This window comes from Vidua macroura, chromosome 10 (genome assembly GCF_024509145.1).
Source record: "Vidua macroura isolate BioBank_ID:100142 chromosome 10, ASM2450914v1, whole genome shotgun sequence".
NCBI classification, from domain to species: Eukaryota; Metazoa; Chordata; class Aves; order Passeriformes; family Viduidae; genus Vidua; species Vidua macroura.
This window is the reverse complement of record NC_071580.1, coordinates 24,977,362-25,000,699: the sequence shown is the minus strand read 5'-3', so window position 1 is coordinate 25,000,699 and position 23,338 is coordinate 24,977,362. Positions and strand designations below refer to the sequence as shown.

The 23,338-nt window shown below is 41.8% G+C and overlaps 1 protein-coding gene across 6 annotated transcripts in view; it reads right to left on the bottom strand.

The window, feature by feature from the left end:
• Positions 1-23,338, bottom strand: part of LOC128811910 (glypican-5-like) — a 434,871-nt gene that overhangs the window by 160,502 nt on the left and 251,031 nt on the right. For all 6 annotated transcript variants that reach the window (XM_053985864.1, XM_053985866.1, XM_053985863.1 and 3 more), the window contains one exon: positions 7,002-7,122. In XM_053985864.1, coding sequence (XP_053841839.1) covers positions 7,002-7,122 — 121 coding nt within the window. The remainder of the gene's footprint in view (positions 1-7,001; positions 7,123-23,338) is intronic.

Sequence of the window (23,338 nt, the reverse complement as noted above, 5' to 3'; positions counted from 1 at the left end):
CTGCTGACTTTCTGTCTATAAAAAAGTCAATTAGCATCCAATCAAATAGGCCAGATCCATGAGTCCTCCACTCTGGGACCCCCAGAAAGGGAAGTGCAGTAACAACTCCCGGCCTCTGGTGCTCACTGCAGCCCTCGTGCTCCCACCTTTCCCTGGTCAGCTCACAGCAGATCCCTCCACCATCCTCTCCTCAGCAATTCCACCAGAGCATCCAAAACACTTCCCAGTGCTCAGGCTTCACTCAGCAGCTGCAAGAACTGGGCACCCACCCCAAGGGACAGACCCCTTTTTTTTTTTTTTTTTTTTTTTTTTTTTAGGGTAAGACTCATCCCAGCCATATTTTTCTGTATGTGAAATGCTTTGGCTCAGCTCTAGATTGGAACAGTAGCTCTGCCCTCCTCTCCCCCACTTGGCTCAAGTCACTACTGAGATTCAATATGTGATTTTGATTTATTAAGACTAATTTCCCACAATGAGCAAAACAACACATACAATGGTCCATCAGGGCAAATAATTTCTGAGAAGGCTTGCAAGACAAATAACACAGCACACTCTGAGACACAACACATGAATAATAAAAGGCCATTTTAGCATTATATATTTGCTACCATATAATACAATATGCTGGATTTACACTGAGGTTTAGATTTTCTTGTTTTAAAATGCTAAATTCTATTTTAGTGGAGCCAGTATTTCACATTACTGTTTCTACAGAAATCCTGATGCTGGTTCTAGTACTAAAAGGTAATTTCTCAGTTCTAATTAGAATTATTTAATTATATCTCAAGTCACTATGTTTAACAAAACCAAACAAATAACCTGCAGCCCTTAGACCAGCAAAAGTTAACTGATTTCAGCCAGGGATGGTAAGTATCTCAATTAGCACCAAATTACAATTTTAACATATGCTGCCCATAAAACAATGTTCCAGTGATGTTTTTTCAGTGTACTGGACTAGAAAGAATTCTCCTGTTCTGATTCATGGACAAACCTCTGGCTTTGACAGGAGTTTTAGTGCCACAACAGCACCAAGGTTAGAGCTTCAAAATGACTTTTCTTTCTAAAATCCAAGAGGATTGGAGAGAAGAAAACCACGGCCCACAGCCTGGAGCTGCCCAGCCCTGAAAGAGGAGATCCCACATCTCCAGATGAACAGCCCAGTGACTAAATCACTGTCAGCTGCTCTGCTTTTACATATATATATATATATGTATATTTCCTAAGAAATAGAAAACCATACAGAAGAGACCCCACAGAGAAAGATCATTCTCAGTCTTTGAGTAAACTGGATTGTTTCAAGCATTGGGATGAATTGTTTCATTGCATATGGATTATGAAAAAGATCATAACTGATCTCAGAGCTGAACATTCAGCATCTATATCTGGAAGCAAAGACATGTTTAACTTAGCAGGGAAGAAGAAAAACTGCCCATGAATCCAGTAAGGACAAACATATTGAAAAAAAACCAGGATGAGAAACAAACTTTGTGTAACTGATGATGTAATCTGAGATGATAGTTTATTTGACTATAAGGGTGAATAATTTTTATACAGCAGGGCAGGAAATAAAAAACCAAAACAATACAGTTCATCTTCACAAGATCCTAAACATAATTGTTTCAGGTTTCATTAATTCTGTCTTTATTTTCCTCTAGTATGTGCATGTCTTGGTGCTATTCATTAATCTGCCAATAAATGTGGTATTAATTCAATTATCCCTGCTGTTTGTTTTGGGAGACAAAGGTGGTGAGGGCTGTTAATGCCTTCCCAGTGAGGTGAATTCCAAAAGGACCAGCACAGCTGCAGAGGTGTTTCCTTCAATGAAAAAGTGCCTTTTACCTGACTGCAGACAAGCTGAGGCAAGATCCACCTCTGAGCCTTCTCTGCCCCAGAGCCTGGCACAGCTGCCCTGGGGAATTGACACCTCTGCTGTGTCTGGAGCAGCTGCCACTGGCTGGGAGGGAGAAAATGCCCTTTTCTGTGACAGTGACAGCTTTGGGGAGGGATATGGGGGACGAGCAGTGGTACCTGTTCAAAGCCTTTTGGGGCTTTGAAATGCCAGGGGACAGAGGAAGGAAAGCAACAATCTTTCTCAGGTGATGCCTGTCCTCCTGTGCTCTCACTGGATGAAATGAAGAACAGAAAATTCTGAATCCTAGTCCAAGTCAGCTACAACTTTGGCTAAAAATCAAACCAACTTGTCTCCACTCACATCTCATATAAAAACTCTACAACGTAATAAATTTTATAGATGTCTAAAAAAATACACACTTTTAAATTAAGTACTACTTAAATTATTTATTGTATTATTCCCTATTGTATAACCCAACTAAATTCACTTTCAAGATTAAATTATGGCTGGCTCATATTACTGGAACGAAACATCTCAGCTGTTCTTTTGAACTCTGCTCTAACAGAATCCTCTGTATAGATGTCTGAAAGGAATTAACTTGCATGCATTTCTTAGCTCAGCTGGCAGATCCATGAGACTTTGGCAGAGAAAAAATATAAAGTACATGGGTCCACATTCAGAAAGATTTGCTTTGACATTACTCTCATTTTCTGCACTAGGTTATTGCACTGCCTTAAACTCCAGCCATGCCCTAAGCATTCATCTCTGACAAGAGCAAAACATACTGATTCACAAAACCTGTCAAGAGTAGATTTAGGCTGACAAAAACCAAATAAGTCAAACTTGTATAATACCTATTATATTATAATCCCTTGAGAATGTTGATACCTCTCTGCTAGTAAAGGTACAGTCACAGCTTTTCCACTTTTCCCAGCATTCTCATTTCTTCCCAGTGTAATTGATCCTTGAGGATTTTTAACCTTGGCCTGAGAACCAGTTTAGTTTGAACTATGAAAAGCATTAGGCTGAAGAAAAAAATTAAAACATTTTAAGTGTGATTTTGTGGCAAGAAGCAGCACTCAAAGAAGGTTCAATGGGGGATTATTGTGTTTAATATCAATGGTGGTTCACACCTGTTCCATTCACAAAAAAGAGGGAGGAAAAGATGTGATTTCTGCTGCTTTTTCCAAATCAACCTGGGACTTCACTTGATCTGTTTTTGCATTACTAGAAGTTACTGTAAATTGTAGCTCAGTAATTCTATTGATATGTGAATCAGCCACTAACAATAAACCCTTCAACCACCGTATCTGTCAAGGATGCAAATAACAGTAATTGTTGAATAATATTCTCTAAATTCCACTTCACTTCCAGCTTTGCCAAGTGGATATAAAATAACCTGCTATTTGCATAATCATTTTAGGAAAAAAAAAAAACAACGATGTGCTGAGGATTTAAGTCCCAGATTAAAAAAAAAATGAGGAGCTGCTATAATCTCCAACAAAGTGGCATTTCAGCCTAAATGACAGCAGAAATGGAAGATGCCTTGCATACACATTATTTGTAACGTGCTGGAGCTGGGATGCACCAACTAGAACAGGAGCAGGACAAGAGTTTTGTTCACATCCATAAGATTTAGGGTCAATGAAGTTATTAGATCTTTTACCTTCGTGGACATAATATGGAGCTCACAGAAAGAGCAAAGCCAGTCAGGGTGGGATTTGAATGAGGGAATTTTTGGCTGCTTCTGCCTGGCCAGTGCCACTCCTGCTCACAGTGGCCAAGCCCTGCTGGCCTGACAGAGGCTGCTCAGGGAGGAGGAGGAGTGGAAGAAGAAGGTGGAAGAGAAACCATCACACACAGCAGTGATTAGATTTGCTCCAGAAATCGTTAACAACTGCTGAGCTAAGGCAAATCTTTTAGGAAAATTAATCCTGTTGATTAATCCTGTTAATCCTGCTCTCCCCAGCCTCAGCAAACTGATCCAGCAGCAGGTAATTCTGATTTCCAACACCTCTGGAAACCAGAGAGAAAGTGAAATCCAACAGGTCCAGGCTCCCTGAGGGATAGAGCTCACGGCTGGAGCTTGTTTCCTTGAGACAGAAATGTTATTCCTTTAAAAAGCTCATCACACCTTTCTCTTACCCAAGGATATGCTTTCTCCTGGGTAGTTTAGAATATTATTGAAGTGGTAGGAGATTGCTGGGGCCCAGGCACAAAACATCATCTCTGATGCACATTGTGGGCATGGCTTTACTCTCTGCTCCCCAGGCTTCCTGCCCCTCTGGGACTGCTTCTGTGTGCAACCACTGCTCCAAACAGTGCTGCAAATGTGAAGTGCTTCACAAGATACACACACAACACCTTATTTGAGCAGTGCTTATATTTCACCCTACACATCACTAAAAAAGAATTTTAAAAAGTTATTCTTATTAAAAAAAAAAACAATTTGTCCATAAAATTAGTAATGGGGTTCTGTATAATTCTTCAGTCTACACACACTATTGATGACACTTTAAACTCCTGATTTAATTGGCTTTTCACTGTCAGTTTTTATTTGTATAATAATATCACAACTGAAACAAAAATCCAAGAAGTAGAAAACAGCTACATGTGTTTGATGTTGTATGTGAAAGCCTCAGATATTTAGCAACTTCTTTGATGCTTTGATCTCTGAAGAAATCTTACTAAAATTATGATCAAAGGATTTTATATTATTCTAAGTACTTAAGAACAAACCATCTTAGGGCAATAATCAGTATTCTGTTTAATCCTTTACCCTTGGAATCCATTATTGCTAAGCACCTCAATCTGATGGGAGTTACATTTACTTAACGAAGATATTCTCCTAAAACTGTTACAAGTACCAAAAAGCAACACTTCCAACTTACACAGAGCCAAGAGCTGGATTTTATTCTGCTGGCTAAAAAGTGCATTTTGAGACTGTTTTTAAAATGTATGTTACTTAAAAAAATTGGTATGCAGCTCAGACCAGGCAGATTTTTATTTTTCTACAGCAGACAAAGAAATAGAATTTCCAATACACAACTACTTTTGATTTAATCTATTTCTAACTATTTCCTATTGTCAGTGTTTATAGAGCACTATTACACAGATGGATATATGTAATATTTATAGAGTAAATTAACACTCTATAACATGCAAAGACAGATGAATAATGAATTATGCTTTTTCATCAATCTGACCACATAATGCCTATTTCAGTGTAATATTAAGTACTGCACCAGACTGCTTGCTGTAATCCCCCACGGTGAGTTAAATCAAACAGTGTGATACAAAGCATCCCTAAAATGCAGCCTTCAGAACAGGAGAATATTAGAGACCAGAAAGATTTAACAAAAACACTAATTACAGCTTAGATTATGGATTTATAGATTTGGTTGATGAGAGGTAAGGGAGGATTGTACTTTTTCAGCAGCAAGTAGATGAATTCCTGACTCCCAGCCACAGCCACAGCCTTAACAACCTCCCAGATCCTGCCTCAGCAACTCCTCCTTCGATTTACCTGTGCAGATTATTCTTCCTCCTGCACACCCACCCACCAGGGTTGGTTTCCCACTCTTTCTATGCCCACATGCATTGCTCTTCAATGGTGGAAGATGAGGAGCAGACTGATGTGCACACACCTGTGCTGTGAGCATTCCTGCAGGCTGCCAGCAGAACATGCCTGCTCTAAATGAAAATCAATCTCTGCTAAAGCTGTCAGCTCCAGCTCTGAGCTCCCAGAGCTGTGCTCAGGCAGGAGCACAGGGAGCCACACTCAGCTCTGGAGGGTGGCAGCAGCACCAGGAGTGCCAGAGAAGAGAGTCAGATAAACTTTCCCAGACATCGCTCTGTGAAGTTTTGGAAAAGTCTAGAGAAGGAATTAAAACAATTCTTGATCTTTGCAGCTGGTGTTGTTTTCTCTTAAGAATGTTTACAAGAGGGTGGTGTGTCTCATTAGCCACTGGTGTTAGGGATATTGACTGAGCACCAATCAGATCCACCTGTATCCCAGCTGTCTATAAAAGCCTGTGGTTTTTAATAAACTCAGCTTTTTCCACCACAAAGAAAATGGAGTCCCACGTAATTTATTCCAATGCCACTGCATCTGTGGGACCCACACAGATGGCAGAGGCAGGCACAGCTTAATCACAAATCTGACAGACCTGAAGGTCACCTGTCCTTCTGGGGAGAAGAAGGCCTGTGAAGGAAATGTTTTTCTAGGGGCAAGATGAATTCATCTTAGAGCACCCTCTGTCCTGACTTCAGCATTCACAGTGTGGTTGTCACACCCTCACTGGCTTATTTTGGGTTTGATCTCTTGGCATCTATGCCACTGAGTGTGGGAAATGGATATGAAGAGAATTTTCAAATCCTGACAGAAGGTTCACATAGTATTTATCTGTATGCAAACTTTGAGATAAGAAATGCTGACTTAGAAATGCCATGGAATAGGACAGACATTGTTGAAAGAGAAATGGAACTAGAAATAAGTTTCAAGGGATGGCCTTGTAAGTAAGACTAGATACTTCAGAGAAATAGAACTATGAAGGATGCACTGTAGTAGGACCCACAAGGGGTAATTTTAGATTATTAACTTTAAGACATTTACAGCATGATGTGGCTAAAGCTGATAGGCCAAGAAATGTTTATAATGTAATTAGGAAATAGTTGACTTCTGACTGTGGTGGTATGAATTATAACATCTGTATTGTCTCACTTTTCACATGAGACTGAAAATGGAATAATTTTAAATCTCCTCTCAGTTGCCCCATGCCTGGGTCAGGAAAGAGCTCTCTCTGACACTGATGAGCAGGAAGCTGCACAGACAGAGGACAGTCCTCCAGCCCAGGAGTGTCCCAGCAGGAGCAGCCTGCAGCCCAGGCTCCATGGAACTGTGGGAGGAGACCTCCCCTGCTCCTGGGGCTCCTCACCAGCAGCCAGGGAGCAACTGCCAGGGAATTGTGCCTCACTGGAGCTCGCAGCCCAACAGGGACAATGGCATCTTCAGCTACCTTTAGCACAAACCCACACCACAGCTACCTCAGCCTACAGTCCTGGAAGGTGGAATATCATGAGCAGTTCCAACTGGAGATTTTACCTTCAGCTCCACAATAAAATGGTTTTATCTTGGAAAATTACTTACTTGATTAAAGTGCTGAAGTTTTTCAATTAAATTGCTGATGAGTGGATCCAATCCTCTGACCTTCAGTTCTGGATTATCAATTTGTGCCTTCAGTCCATTGGAAACAACTCTGCTGGTATAACTGAAAAACAGAAAAAATAATACATCAGTGAGTGGAACCATATCCATCAGAATTAAGCATCGCATTACAGGGGACTTACAAAAAGAAAATGTTTTGTAAAGGGGAATAAAATTTATTATAAATATTTATGTTTTAAAATACAGCAGCCAGATTATCATTATCACCAGCAGTAACATTTACCACTTTATTCAAATCAAGACATGAACCAACAGCAATTTCATAAACCACAGAGAGGTTTGTTTCATTCATAATTTAATATTTGAACCTTTGTAACTAACATTCTCAAGTTCTTCCATGCAGCAGTCAAAACTGATAGCTTCCAAAAATTCACTCTTTCGTTATTGCAGAAACTTGGGGCATTTAAGACAGAAATTATGTTTTATGAGACTGAAACAAATTCCAATGAAAGGGGTGTGATATTCACATTCTCTGAACAGAGACATGATTCTCCCTCCCAGGATTTTTCCTGGGAAGCTGTGAGACGCTCTGAGAAAGCTCAGAGAAAGAAGAAAACAAGTCTTATCTCTGTTCACTGCGCCTGTTGTTTGGCACATGTGGAATGTGTTATGGAGATTGTTTACCCAAGAGTGATTTGTTAATTGGACACTGGGGGTGGTTGTTTGGATTGACTGGCCAATTGGGTCAGAGCTGGGTTTTTCTTTAGTATCTTTTTAGTATGATATAGTTCTAGTATAGTATAAGATGATATAATAAAACAATTAATCAACCTTCTACAACATAGAGTCAAAGCACATTATTCCTCTTTCAAGAGTCACTACTTCAATAAAAGGGGGGTGTGATTTGAAGAAGATTCATAATCAAAGTGTGGATTGGTGTCCTCCTGCCAGACCAGCTGGGGACACTGGGGACAAACTCTCTGGGAACACCGCAAAGCAGCAGCTGCTGCTCTTCAGAGCTCCCCAGGAGCCTCACCTGGGTTAGACCTCCCCAGGCCTGGGCCACACACAGCAACTCCCCTCTGAGCAAGCCTGCTCTCCTGAGGAACAGCAGATTGCTCTCACCCACTTCTCTCACTGGCTGGTGACTGAACAGCTCCTGCCAGCCTTTTCTGGGAACACCCCACAAAGGTATTCTCCAGTCCTGCTTGGGCTGGGGCTCCACCAGGGTACCCTCATAGGGAAAATCTGGGGTTGTGCACATTTGGTCTCTACTTCTCTGTCTGTACCACAGCTGAGGAGCTGAATCCATCAGTGCTTGCTGAGCCCAGTGCTGCCTGGAAGTATCCAGACTCCTTCAGTTTGCTCCAGCATTTATCTGGGTACAATTTAAGTTCCACAGAGCTACAGAGAAGCCTTTTTTGGAGAGTTATGGTTTTTAGGGTTGTATGAACCCCTGAGTTCAGCACTCACTTGTAAAGAAGGGGATCAGGGATGTTTTGCATGACCAACTTTGAATTGGGCAAGTGTTCACAAACCAAACTCACACACACACCCAGGGAGGATCTCATTAAAGAATCAAAATTGGCATCTCTGTGAGTGAGGGAGCCACTGGCTCTGCTCCTCTGGACTGAGATGTGGAGAGGAACATCCTGCTCCATCTTCCACTTTGATCATCCCCACACACCTGGATATGCCAGATGTTCTCCTATCAGTGAATTCTTCACTGTAAACCAATTTGTGCTGAAGTTGAGGACAGCACTTCTGAGTAGAAAAGAAGGCCCAAATTCTATTGTAGAAAGGCAACAGAATGAACTGGGGGGAGATCTAGCTCTCCAAATATATTTATCCTATCTTAAATTTCATTTAGGATGAACAACAGATTTATGCAAAACTGCTGGCAGAACACACTGTAGGACACTGCTGCTAAAGGTGTGGCTTAAAAAAAAGAAATAACTGAGAGTGGCCTGCTTTTTCAGTAAACTCAATAAACATCACTTCTCAGAAAAAAAAAAAAAAAAAAGGAAAAAATTGTTTAGAACAGAGAATTGAGAAAAATTATGTTTTGCCTTAATAACCAGATAGTATATAGAGGACAAATGGTAAGGAAAACCTTTTTCACTGAGATGGTATTTTTTGTTCACTGAGCTTTTTAAAGACAATGTTCTATTTTTTCTTGATAAGTAACTCACAGATGTGTAAACTAATCTGAAGTATAAATTTTCACAATCCAATAGCACACCCAAAATGATGGTAGGGCTCAGAGCTTAGAACCAGACCCAGCTGGACTTATGTCCCCAGGAAGAACCCAGCTAAATTATTACTCTGAAGCCAAGGGTGGTGTAGACTGTAAAAATCCACATCAATGCATTTGGACAATATTACAACACTGCTGCACCTTACCTGCCTTTACCTTTATTCACAAATCATATTATTTGCTGAATGCTCAAATGTTCATCATGTGAAAACAAACACATGGTGCCCCACTGTAGAAATACAGGGACTTGTGACAGCTTCCTGAGATCATTAGTTGTAAAACAGGAGAAATGTAATTTAATGGGTCAGCTCCTGGCCTCCACCACTCTGTTTGGGGATTCCCTGTGTGTACTGCTTTGACTGATCAGAAACTCATCCACAGCAGCAAAATGCAAGGGTTTTCCTTTTCACTGCTCGACTGCTCTCCATTCAGCCCCTGGTTAGAGCTGTTGTAACTTCTCTGGAGGCATACATCACTATAATCCAGGATAACCTCTGGTTGGCTGGGGTGTTTCTTGGCAAATGACATTGTTTTTTTCCCCATGAATCACCAGCTTCCATTAACTGCCCCTAAGTGCTATTACAAACCTACAGCAGTGCATGGAGTTCGCACAAACATGGCCAGAGACAGATGCTTCAGAGACAGCAGCAGCATCAATGCCAGAGCCCTCAGAGGGACCCAGAATGAGCAAAGCCAGGCTCAGCCAGCTTATACTTCCTGCTGCTGCTAAATCCTCCCTTCCACACACACCATTACCAGGAAAACAGGGCCACTTGGAGTGAGGGAGTTTATTGTAAACGCAGGTGAACCTGGTGGGAAGAAATGATGATGTCTGACTCCAGTTCAGAAGGCTGAATGATTTCTTTATTATAACTATGCTATAATACATTAATATACTATTTAAAGGAGACACTAAAACTACAAACCTACTTGTTCTAACTACCATATCTCACTAACCCACAACTCGTGCCCCTCTCTGAGAGTCCAGCCACAGGTGGATTGGATTGATCATCAGGCTCAAACAATCCTCACCAGAATCCAACCAAGCAATCACCCCAGGTAAACAATTCTCCAAACACATTCTACATGGGAAAAACAAGGAGCAGAAATAGAAATTGTTTTCTCTTTCTTTCCTCTGTGCTGCTCATATGAAAAAATACTGAGAGAGAAAGAAATGTACTTGCCACAGGAGTTCACAGCCCACGGAGACAAAGGAGCTCTCCTATCCTTCAAGTTCCAGCCATGATTAAGGACTCTCTTTTTAAAGCTCTGGAGATATGCATGCATTATGCACAGATACTGCTGTTGTTCCCAGTTAGATTCATCACACAACTTAACTAAATTCCACATGTCAGAGACTGCATGGAATCTGTGTGAATCCTGCTTCGGCTCCTTCACCTCCCTGGTGCCACCAGCAGCACATCAGAAGTGGCCCAGCTCTGGTCTGGAATGTGACCTGCCCAACTGGAAAAGCCCAGAAAACCAACTGGAGTGGTGAAACAGATGGGATCTGCCCCATGAATGGGGTAAAATGCTGGTGGAAAAGGAGGGAAAAGACTTGGCGGGCACAAAGGCAGCTCTTGGGTTTTCCCATGATAATCTGTTTCAGCCTTTGTTGATCCCAGTGGGATTGTTCAACCAGTACCAACAAAAACAATGAAAAAAAAAGCGTGGCAGAATGCAAAATATTTCTGCTTAGATGCTGCTGTCTTGATGATGTATAGTGTGTAATTCATTTTACAAAAATGTGATTACAAGCTGTGCTGTCTTGTATGCTCTCCCTGGGAGATCCCTGCTAGAACAACCCTGAGCCTGGAGAGACTCAGAGCAATCAGGAGATGGTGATTTCACAGAAAAGCTCTTGAGGAGGAGGAGCCAGGGCAGAGAACTGCAGGAGAATTGCACTCCCAGCAAGAAGGGAGCAATTTCCCCCAGCCCATCCCAGCCAAGAGCCAAACCTGCAGTAGAAACAGACCTTTTGTCCATCTGACCCAAAGCACCACCCTGCAAACTGCAGAGCCTTCTACTATCTCTGTACCACGTTAAAATGCTTTGAAACAAACACTATACATTTCCTGAAAGATAATCTCATTACTTTACTTCTTTGCACTATCTAAATCATTTTTTTTTTGGTTGACATCAGATCCTGAATTACTGGAAATGTACATTAAGTAAGATCAGGAATTGGCTTGCTTTATTTAATAACCTGCAATTTAACTGAAATATTGTAGTACAGAATTGTTAACTCTGGTTGCAGCTCTCCTACTTTATTCCAACTAAATGCAGAAATGTCAGTGGGAATGTCCAGGAAAGCTGCATTAAAATATTGTCACTGGAGCAATCCTGAAAGTAACTTACACTGGAGCCCAGTGAATAGCATGTGCAGACAGAATTTTCATCCAGACCTCAGGCCAATGTTATTCCACTGACTGGTCAGGCTAAGCTATGATACTTTAAAAAAAAAAAAAAGCAAATGATAAAAAAAAAAAAAACCAGCCTCCCAAACGCAGCTTTTCAGTATTTCAGAAGAACAGGATCAGTTTTTTAGATCTTAGGTAAGGCTCATCTCAACTTTAAAGAAAGATAAAAAGTGAAATGCTGTTTACATATGGGACTGCATTTCAACTGAAGGCATATGTTTTTATTTCATCAATAAATAAAGATAAATTAAGATATCTGAGTAAAAAATCCTACTTTAAAAAGCCAGATGCTGTTCTGAAATGTATCTCTCTAAATTTCTAATATGAAAAGAAAGCAAGCTACAGAGTTTTCTCAAAGTCAAATCTGTCTTAAAAAAAAAAAAGGCAAGCAGACAAAATAGAAATAACTTCAAATTCCAGGGAAATGACTGCAGGAGCTGTATTAGGGACAGATATATATATAAAAAATATATATTATATATAAAAACTATATATAATATACATTATACATAGATATAATACATAATATAGATATCTGTATATTTACTATATATTATATATAACTGTATACATGATATATATTTTTATATATATCTATTATATATATACAGATTATATATATATATATATATATATACACATATATATATATATATATACATATATATTTTAAAAAAATATTTAAAACCAGCAGTGATATTCAGCCACAAAAGCCCAAGAAACAGGGTGCTGTTCTTGCTGTTATCACACCACTTCCCTGCCCCTTGTCAGCAGCAGACCCCAGTAGCCAGGGTGCTGTGGGCAGCCTTTCCAAGTATTATCCAGGGATTATGGAGCAAGACCCCAGCACATTCCACACATCTGGGAACAGGCACTGAGCATTTCAGGATTGTCTGTGCTGGAAATTCAGGATACCTGGAACGTGAACTTCATCTCAAGGCAGTTCTCTTCATTTTAAATTTCTGTTCTCTGCTTTAGTGTTTGACCCAACACAGCTGTGCAAAGGGCATCAAAATTTTTATTTAATTATGGGATAAATGGAACATCAAACATCACATGGCAAAGCTGGAAATCTGAGCCTTATAGTAAGTTCATAGGAATCCAAGAAGGGCAGCAAACATCTCTATGGGACAAAAACTGCTTTTGATGAAATCATTAGTCATACAACCTTAAGAGCTGCCATATATGTATGCCAGAGTAAGAAGAATGAAGAAAAATAAAATTCACTGTTCAAAAATTTTAATATATATTTGCTAAGATGTTTCTAATTTTATGATCACATTTTAAAAAAAATTAATTACACGCTATACATCAAGACAGCATATCTAAGCAGAAATATTTTGTCATCTGCCATGCATTTTTTTCATAGTTTTTGTTGGTACTGGTTGAATAATTCCACTATGATCAGCAAGGGCTGAAGCAGCAACACCTTTCTGAGACACACTGGGAAGGACAAACTCTTCCTGACTGAGACTTGCAAAATCACATCTCACCACTTATTTCTTTGGTGTTATAAAAATGTGACCTGTTTTCTGTACAAATGTAAAAACCATACAGTAAGAGAAGAACACACTGGAAATCTGCAGACTGGAGCCCCTAAAAGAAAATACCTGCTTTTTCAGCCCTCTCAAATTCAACCTGCTAAAGCCAGAGAGCTCTAGAGCAATCTTCTAATTTTTTTTCAGTCATTTTCTAGCAAAATCATGAAGTGTTGAGACAAAGAGAGACTGTACAGCAATAATTTCACATTCAGCTCTGCTTCTTTCATCTTTGGGCAGGAAATCATCCCAGAGATCTGTGTTGTCTGCACCCCCCCCCCCCCCCCCCCCGCCCCCCAGAAGCAGAGGGCACTGTGCAGCCAGAACCAGAGGGAACTGAAATGATGCATTTCTACCCCGTGCGCTTGCCAGGCTGCAGCAGCCTGTTTCCTCCAGCAAAACCCTCAGCACAGTGCCAGAGCAGCCACCACCCACCCCTGAGCGACTTAGAGGTTAAAGGGTGACGGGGAGAGGCAAGGGAAGAGCTCTCAATGTGCCACTTAGTAAGGAGCAATGAAAAATATGGAGAAGCTACTTAAGCAGCCTTGAGATCCCCTGAAAAACGAATTCAGTTACATGAGGCATGGTTCACCAGATGGTGTGTTTTGTCTTATATTTATTCATAATTTGACCCTTGGGCTGGAATAGTTTGCCTGAAATTCAATTGTGTGAATCCACTGATGATCAGCAGCAGTCAGTGGTGTCCCCAACTTAATAATTTTTGGACATTTCCCTTGAGTTTTCAGATGCAGCCCCTGGAGCATGCGACCCTTTGACCTACAGAGCTCTGCAATCCTTGTTTTTTTCCCAATTCAGGGAACACACAAATGTGCACCAACTAGTAAAAGCAGTGGCATAAGCTGCAGAGCTGCAGAATGTGACATCATTCATCAGGATTATCAGCTTTGATCTGACTGACCCCTCTGCCCACTCCTTCACAGAGTGGCAGGAACAAGCAGAGCACATGGCAAACACATATCCCTCCCCTGCTTATCACAGCTGCTCGTCACTCATGGGGAACTCCAAGGCAGGAAAGAAAATGCTGTTTCCCTGAGCAGTTTCTGAGTTTGAACACAATTCCCCAGGAGGAAAAGCCAGCCAGAGCAGGACTCCCCTTGGGCTCTGCTTTCCCTGAGCTGCTGCACACAGTGATCTGCAGAGGGGTGAGTCCCCCCCTCCTCCTGAGCCTTGGCACTAAAAGTGACCAACACACAGGCTGTTCTTCATCTCTGAGCAACTCCCACAATGGCACTGCTCACAAAAATGCCTCCAGTCACACATTCTGTCATTTCTGTACCAGCTTAAATCTGGTCACACTCGCTGAGCATCACATGGCTGAGAGATCTCAAAAAAGGGATGATCAACCCATGACCACTACTGTTCTCTAAGGAACTAAGCTGCCAAAATAAACACTTTATTTAAAAAAAAAAGGAAAAAATAAAAGAAACACATCTCGATAAGTTTACTGGCACATAATCTGTAGCCATGGCTTGTTTTTGAGGAAAGAACGATGGCATTTATGCCAGAGTACAATTCTGCTGAAGGAGGTGGAGTCACCAGGGTAAAATCTGGATGCACAAAGGAAAACTATTTCATGTATTCTACACAATCAGCTGAGCACAACTGCTGCAACATTCTCTGAGAGAACAGTTTCTCTTTTGAAAAATACCTGTACAAAGAGTTCATTTTCAAATATTAAATAACTGCCAACAGACTACAAGAAAGCTCAAGTCTGGCACATAATGAGTTTAGCTGCCCTGAAGATTTTGCGAAGCAGAACTGACATGATGAGAATTCCATCTCTGCCAGAACTATTCTAATGGGCTCCAGTGGAAGTTTCACAAATAATCTTAATTATTAGCAATTATGGAAAATGATGAGACAAATGCAGTGTGCTAATGGGATAATTAGAAAAGGAAAATCACAAAGCCAAATAGCATTTTAAATGGTCTTTCTCCACTTTTACAAGGCTGAAAAAGAGCTCCTGTAGTCTACATTATAAAGACAGTTTTAAGACTGCAGCTACAAAACCAAGTTACCAGATGGCTTCAAGTGACTGGATGATGCCAGCCCATGAACACCCTGAAAATCAGTGAAAACCAACAAGAGTGTGTACATGGAAGAGATGTCAGCCTCCAAAAATATGTTAGTCCAAAATCATGCTGAAAATGTACTGACTGGAGCTTCACAGAGTATTGTAAATGCTTGAAGAGTGTTGGAAAAAAATATTATTCCAGATTGCTGGTGGAACAACCTTCATTCTTTTCCTAGGTATATGAAAAGTTACCTTAAGGCACCCCACAGAAATTTGTAGAAGTTAACTGAACAATCTTTATTATGTCAAGGGAAAGAAAGTACTTGCCTGGAATACCATCAGATAGGAAAGCTCTTTAGTTTCAAGTGCAATAAACTCTTCAGGACACACAAATGGTATCTCTATACCTGTCACATGGAATAGAATGAGCAATGAAAATGATACAAACCCAAAAGCTGATAACCTAACTGGGAACTGGAGGCATAAAGAGCATTCCCCATTATAATGACTCGAGAAACAAAACAGAAAATAGAACAGTAAACAAAAAATAGATACTTATCAAAGCAACATCTGTGGCCATTCCTAAGGGAAAAGTAAAGCTAATCTGGAACACCTTTTCCTCAGCAATTCCCAGGCCAGGAGGGAGCCTTCCTTGAGTACAAAGAGAACAGAGTCAGGATAAATCCTGAGGGAGAAAGTGATGCTGCCCCTCTTGGAGGCTGGCAGCTTACACTCTGTTCTGCTGGGCACAGCAAATGGAGACAGGGGATGCCCAACTTCTGAACCTGCCAGAGGGAAGACACTGGTGGAAAACAGCACTGACTCAGCAGAAAATACACTCTCAGGAGAGGAGAGGACTTGAACTCTTACAAGAAAAAAATAAAAGCAGAAAGCAAATAAAAACAAGAAACAAACTTAGCAGAGGAGAGAGAATGAGCACGGAGCAAGGGCTCCCATTATTTGGTTGACAGGATCATAGACAGGCCGAGGCAGCAAGAATCCAATTGCCTTTCTGAAAACCCTGGTTGCAGACACTTAACAATTAGCCTTGACAGATGACCATGGCTATACAAAAGGATATTCTGTGATCCCAGCACAGGAATTCTTACGAAGCAAAATGGAAAATGTCCTAATTTGCACACTATTCACATATGTCACAGGGAGAAGACCTTGCCTGTGGCTCATTAACAGCAAAACAAAACAAAACAGAAATAGATTAATACTGAGGTCAAAATTCCAGCTTTCCTCAGAAGCCAGTTTCCCCAAAAGCACATAGATACAGGTGGGAGATTAAAGAACAGCTGTCAATAATGAGCACATGAAGTGCAGCTCTGTATGAACTCAGCTCAGGGACTGAACTCTGCCCTCCAAGCCCTTGCTGATCCCCCTGGCTTCAGACCTGATTTCATTCCCTTGTACAGTTTTTCCAATGTATTTGTGCAGTCTATTCACTGCAATTCTCACCAGTGTCTTCACTTCTGCCCACATCTTAATGCCTCAGAGCAGGTGTTTGGTGCTTCAGTCCCAGATGGAAAAGTTATTTACCTTTCTGGGCTGCCCTAATGCAAGGTACATAGCTCCAATGTATTCCTATTTCCAGGTTAAAATCTTCATCACAAAGACGGTGGTGCTACATTTTACAGAAGTAAAAAGTAAATAGGAGACCTTAGTGCTGTACAGAAAGAGACCAGACACTAAGACTTCCAAGTCTCCTGACTCAAGGGTTCTTAAACTCCTTCCCTTTTGCTTCATCTTTTCCACCAGCAAGACAGAAAATCATCATTCCAAAGCACCCAAGTTTTATTCTTGATAGAGGAATCTGTATTTTACTGCAGAACTTACCTGTCCATCTCCAGCAGACCCATACATTTAATCCAATTTCTTCCTTTGCAACTGCCTGACACGGACCAGAACAATTAACACTTATTGTCCCCCTAAGAGTAAAACAAGAGCCCAGCTGCACTCAGCAAATCCTGTGCCACTGGTGATGGCTAAATGTGGGAAATGGATTTCCCACAGCTCCAGGCACTGGACTGGGCTCAGCCTGGAGCCATCCTCACTGCTAGAATTCCTACAGGCACACCAAAGCCTCTGCCACACTGGCAACACAAACAGTGGGGGGGATGTGCTCAACACAGACCTTTCCAGCGCCAGCTTCGTGGTTTAGAAGCACTATTAAAGCAGCACGTTTAATTTGTTCTAGCTTTTAGCTAACTAAATATTTGATGCAGTATTTCAGTATGGAGCAAAAATCACTGCATTTATCGCTCCTGGAAATACTGCAGAATATGTCAGTAGTAGTAAAGGGCAAGCAGGGTCCAGTTATGGAGATCAGAATGTCTTTGCCCTTGTCCAAGACAAATGTTTACCCAGGTCAAGGTTGAAGAGCTTTAGAGAAATGTGGGAAACTGAGCAGCCTCTATTCATGTTTTTGTCGTTAAACACAAAGCATTGTTTTCCCTGCTCCAGTGTTTGGTGCTTCTCACAAAATAACTGCACTAGAAGAGAGGTCAAATGTAGAAAGATTTTCCTGTCATCACAAACCTGGAACAGAGAATATTTATACAAAAATCAATTTATTTGACCTATACTGTTCAATTTTTCTGCTAATACTGCTGGAGATTTATGTCTGGTTAAAACTGTTCCCTTCTGCAATTTAGCATCTCTCCCCCTTGATTCTGCAGAAAGGTCACAATCCCGAGTTCATGATTTTATACTTTGCTGCCACGGAGACAAACAGCAACATGAATTCACACAAGTTCACTGCAGGATTAATGACAGCAAAACCACATTGTTGGGGGAAACACATTTAATGCACACAAATGCATGCACCACAAAATATTGTGCAGAAGAAGAGCTATGAAGAAAAATAAGGGCAGGGAATCCCTTTCCCCGTGCTATAAATGTCCTCTTCTTGAAAGCCCAAGCTGCCAGTTCAGTCATGGGATGTACAATCGTATTTTTGATAGTTACTTTTAAGGTAGACCATAGCAAATGGGAAGAGGAACCACGTCTCATACAGTAGCAAGTTAGTGGCTTGTTTCCTCTAAAGTTTTCATTTCTGTTGCAGAGATTCCCCTTCCCTTAAACCCCTGCAAGAGTGCAGCCCTCTGTGTTGGATGCAGACAAAATCAAAATCCTCAGCATAAAATCCCCAAGTAAACAAACACAAGGCAGATGAGGAGGCTCACCAAGGCCAGGTAAACTCAAACAATCTGCCCATCATATCATGTACACATATCATGTAGTACACTCACAAACATACATGTTTTACTTGTTAGCTAAAAGGTGTAGACAGCTGAAAACAGAGAAATAAATAGAATGAATGACATAATATAGAAAAACCCAAGCCTGACAGGACACTGTGCTGCACACAACAGAGAAGGCCCCTCCCGCAAGGTCCTGATGTTGCAGTGATGGCCCTACAGCCCTTCCCTAGACAAAGCCCTTTTCTTTGCATGTCAGCATAACCACAAATAATCTGTTTAGCAATAACATTCTACTCTTCTCAGTTTATATTCAAGGAATGAAGCTACAGTGACTTAAGCAGAGATCCTAAAAGAACCCTGTTCTATCCCATTCCCACTGATCATTTGGGCCTTAAAAATGTAAGCTCATACTTGGAAGATTCCAATGGGCAAGGAACTAAACTCTCTCTCACTTGCCAGGGTGAGGCACAGAGGGCAGGAGCTATCCAGCAGCTCCTGATCTTCTCTGTGGACATCAGGTGCAATGGGAAGCACTTGAACGCTTGAGTGGGACCACCCCTGGCTCAAAAAGGAGCTGATAGCTTCAAGTGGTTGCCACTGGCTGAGTAGACAGAGAGTTCTTAGCTCAAGCTCAGCAGCTGCCCTGACCTTGTGTGTTTTTCAAGTCCTTGCTGAGATGCTGAGAGTTTTTGCCCACAGTGGAGCTGATGCCCTGGGAAGTACAAACTCAGCCATAAGGAAAGGCCTGCAGATACCAGGGAGACAAAAAAAGCACAACAAGAGAACTGGCTTTGCTTTTCTGCCAAAAAATCAGGGGGAAAAAGGAGGAAAAAAAAAATAGACAGGAAGTATTTTTTTTCCTTTTTAAGATCTGTACAGTATTAGAGAACACAGAGAACCAAAGTAATTTTGAACACAAGACAAAAGGAATGAGAGAATAGCAGGCAGTTTGTTGTGGCACAACTATGGGCTACAAAGCACCACTTGTTATCTGTGTGCTAAAAATACTGCCGTGATTAACAGCAAGCACCACGGAGAAAACAAATAATAGAAGAATAAATGATGTAATGATGGTAAAAAAAAAAAAAAAAAAAAAGAAAGCATTTAACATTTCAGCATTTACAATAGGATCTGAACAGACTTCTGTTGTCTGCAGCACCACCCATGTTGGAGATGTCCTGAAGAACTTACAGAGGGTGGGTTGGGCTGGCACTACTGAAGGCAGATGGAACTGGCATTAGTCACTGTGAACAGCACACAAATATTACAGCTGCTTTTCAGCATGGCAAAAACTCTGCAAGTCTGCACAGCTAATGCTGTTGGATACTTAATTCCTCTTTTGGATATGATGGCCATCACAGCACAAGGACAGAGATTTACAGGGAGGAATCACTACAGGCACAAGTCCACAGGCTTTGGAAGTTATGCTGGACAAAGACAAGAGGAGCAAGAGAGGGAGGAGGCATTGACTGTGCACTACCAGTGCACTACCAGTGCACAGAAAATCTTTCAACAGAGCAACTGGGTTAACAAGCTAGGAAGCAAGTTGGTTTAAAGTCATTAAAACAAGACAAGTGTTCCCTGTAGGGATTTCTGCAGATATTTGTTAAACTTGTCAATCCTCTACTTTTGAGATTGCATTTAAAGAACAATTAATGATAAACACTTTCTAAATTAGATTAAAATTAATCAAAAGAGGTGCAGAGGGTGAGGAAATAGTTTATTGTTTGCATTTTAGATTAATCACCTCTTTTTACCATGGCAAAATTTAATCAAAAAAATAAGAATCAATTTGGCAAAGGGTAAATTGTTTCACCTGATTTTTTCTCTTAGTGTCTAAACTAAGAGCTCATTAATCCCTGAGGTGTACAAGATATTCCAATGTGTCTGTCTAGTTTCACATACACTTACAAGTTTCTGTTTGGATCTTGCCTTAGCATGAGACTAACTACTACCAAAAATGACAAGCCTCCATGTAGACAGTAATGCTCAGCAATAATGGTCTCTCATTTATTTTGGAAAAGCATCTGAAACTCTAATGACAGCTCTCCCCCTGGCAAATGGTGCAAACACAGCAAATTGCATGAGGGAAAAATAACATTTAATCAGTGTTTTACTGGTTTTCATCTTGAATAGAGCAATATATGATCCACATAAAAAGATAAGGTAAAATTATTACAAATTACTGGATGATTAGCCCAGCACAGGCCAAATTTGTTAGGAAATCAAAGCCTGTGGCTTAATGCCACTGCTCTACAAGGGATGAGCCTGGAACTTGTAGAAGCAGAACTAAGAGGCACTTGTGATGATGCCTCAGGTTTTAGCTTTTAGAGTTTTCAGATTCTGGGCTGCTCTAGTGTGCACTTCTGAGCTTCATATGAGGGGATGGTGAGCTCTCTTCACAGAGCAGGGAGACAAAACAATTCCTTCTCTGGCTGGGGACCAAGGACAAATGATCCAAATCTCAGGCCCAAGAGCACAAACAACATGGGCTGAAGAGAGAAAAACAATCAGGATGGGACTGCATGGGCTGGAGCTGGAATTGGACAATGAACTCCAATGTGCAAATGGAGCAGAACTGATCACAGTGAGTCGTGCATTTTGGGACCATTTTGGTTCATCTTGGGTGCAGCCCTGGCTGGGCTCTTGTGCTGCCCAAGGTGAATCCATGGAGGCATTTCAATAAATCCCTGCTTTATTTTTTAGCTCTGTCCAGCCTGCACAAGGCATCAGTGAGAGCACAACAGGGTGGTCACACCATGAGGAGGCAGCATCCAGCCTCCCTGCACCCAAAGGTGCTGCAGCTCTGAGCAACTGTCAACTGCATTGCTTTGCCCTTGTGCCACCGCAGTGCGAGGGAATTGTCTCCCAGCTGACACTTTCACCTTCACGAAGCTGCCTGCTCTTGCACAGGTGGGTTCCCACACTCGTGGGCTGGACTGCAGGCTGGAAACCTCATTTCTGGCCTTGTGTGTGCACAGATCCACGGGGAACACTCATGGATGGCAGCTGGACACTGTTTGCAGCATGCAAACAGACAAACCAAAGCCATCAGCGCAACAGCTCCTGGTGGAGAGCCCACCCACAGTTGGGGGAGGATGTTGTGATGCTCACAGCTCCCCATGCAGGTCAGTGAGGAACCGAGGGGTCTGTGCCTTGTTTCTGAGGCATCACTCTCACCTTTAACACCACAGAGCCTGGGAGCACAGGCTGCTCTCAGGAGCAGCCTAGGCTCTCTACTGAATGCTGAAAGCTCTGGCCAAAGCCCTGTCAGGTGTCCCAACCCAGCCCTTCAGCAGCCAGCTCAGCCTGGCACCAGAGCAGAGTGGGGAGCAATGGCAGGACTGCCTTGCTGAGGAGGCAGAGCAGATTTCTGCACATTTTCCATTCTGTTTTTTTACTTCACTTAGCACATGGAGGCCTTAGAAAGGAATGAGAATCCCATGTCTTATTCCTCTCTTAAACTTCCAAAATCTCTGTGAATCAATCAAAGGAGAAAAAAGACTGAAAAGAAAGTAACTAGTGTAAGAAAACAGCTGAAAGCCAACAGGTAAGTCCTGCTTACTTCACCTATCCCACATAAAGCTGCATAATTCCTTTACCATTACAATCTGATGGTCAGCTTGGGCAGAGCAGCATGGCTGGAGCCTGTGACAAGCCTGCAGTGATACAGCTGACACAGCCAGAGAGCCCCTCCAGCCCAGGGCAGTGCCAGCACTTTTCTGTGTTTCAGGGACTCCCAGGTTTATGGGGCTGTTGGGCAACTGCTTGTCACTGCTGAAAAAAAACCTTTGTAAGAGATTGAAATTTAAAAAGCAGCTCTTAGCAGCAGCAGTTGTCCCTGCAGGGAAAGAGTAGCATCTGTCACACACATGGATGGCACAGCAGGGACAGTGTCTCAGAGTTTTGGTGGCTACAGGACCCAACAGAGGCTGAGCATCCCTTGCAGTGTCTCTGTGACTCTGAGCAGCTCCTGCAGACCACACCATCTCTGTCTCTGTACCTGCTCCATGCAGACTTCTTTTTGGCTTTTTTTTTTTTTTTTTTTTTTTTTAATGCAGAGGAAGTATTTTAACCATAAAACATGTTTCCACTTGCCTTGCTGAAAACCTGCTCTGTGTCTCCTTCAAGCTAGTCAGAGCAGCAATCAGAGGCTGCCAGCTCAGCACTGACATGGAAATACAGCTCCAAGCTGTGCTAGGGCAGGGGAGCTCAGGGTCCCAGCCTATGTGCCCTGCAAAGGCTCTGGGGACCCCCAGAAGTGACCTGGGCTCACAGGCAGGACCTCAGGAGCACCTCCAGTAAGAGGCAGTGATTAATCACACAGCTGTATGCTGTGGGAGTGGAAATGGAAAGCATTTTATTGGCAACCTCATTATTTAGTGATAATTAGAGCCCAGTGTGCCATAAACTGCCCCCAGATTTTATTTTTACAAAGAGAAGGTGAATTCACTGCTCCTTCCACAGACCTCTTCAGTTAGCCCCCAAGTATAGAGGAAATTGGAAATGCAATGGCAGAGTTAAATCCAATATAGAATTAAACAAACCTTTCCCCACTCTGTGCTTTTCAGGGAGATGGGAAAGGGAGAACTGCTGCTTAAATTATTCCTTCAGCTTTACTTGCTTAGTCTTCAGCAGCTCTAATCTGTCTCATTTGTAATTTCTCCCAACTGCAGGAGGCACATTGGAATTGCCAGAGAAGATCAGCTCACCAGCACATTTAGCCCTGAATTCCTGCCTCTGGCAACTGCCTGACTTTTAACTTGCACTGTAAAGCTAACGGAAGGTATTTTTCTGAACCAGGATGCCACCTTGTAGCCCCAAGCTTTCAATTCACATCTTGCCCCCACCTTTCCTCCC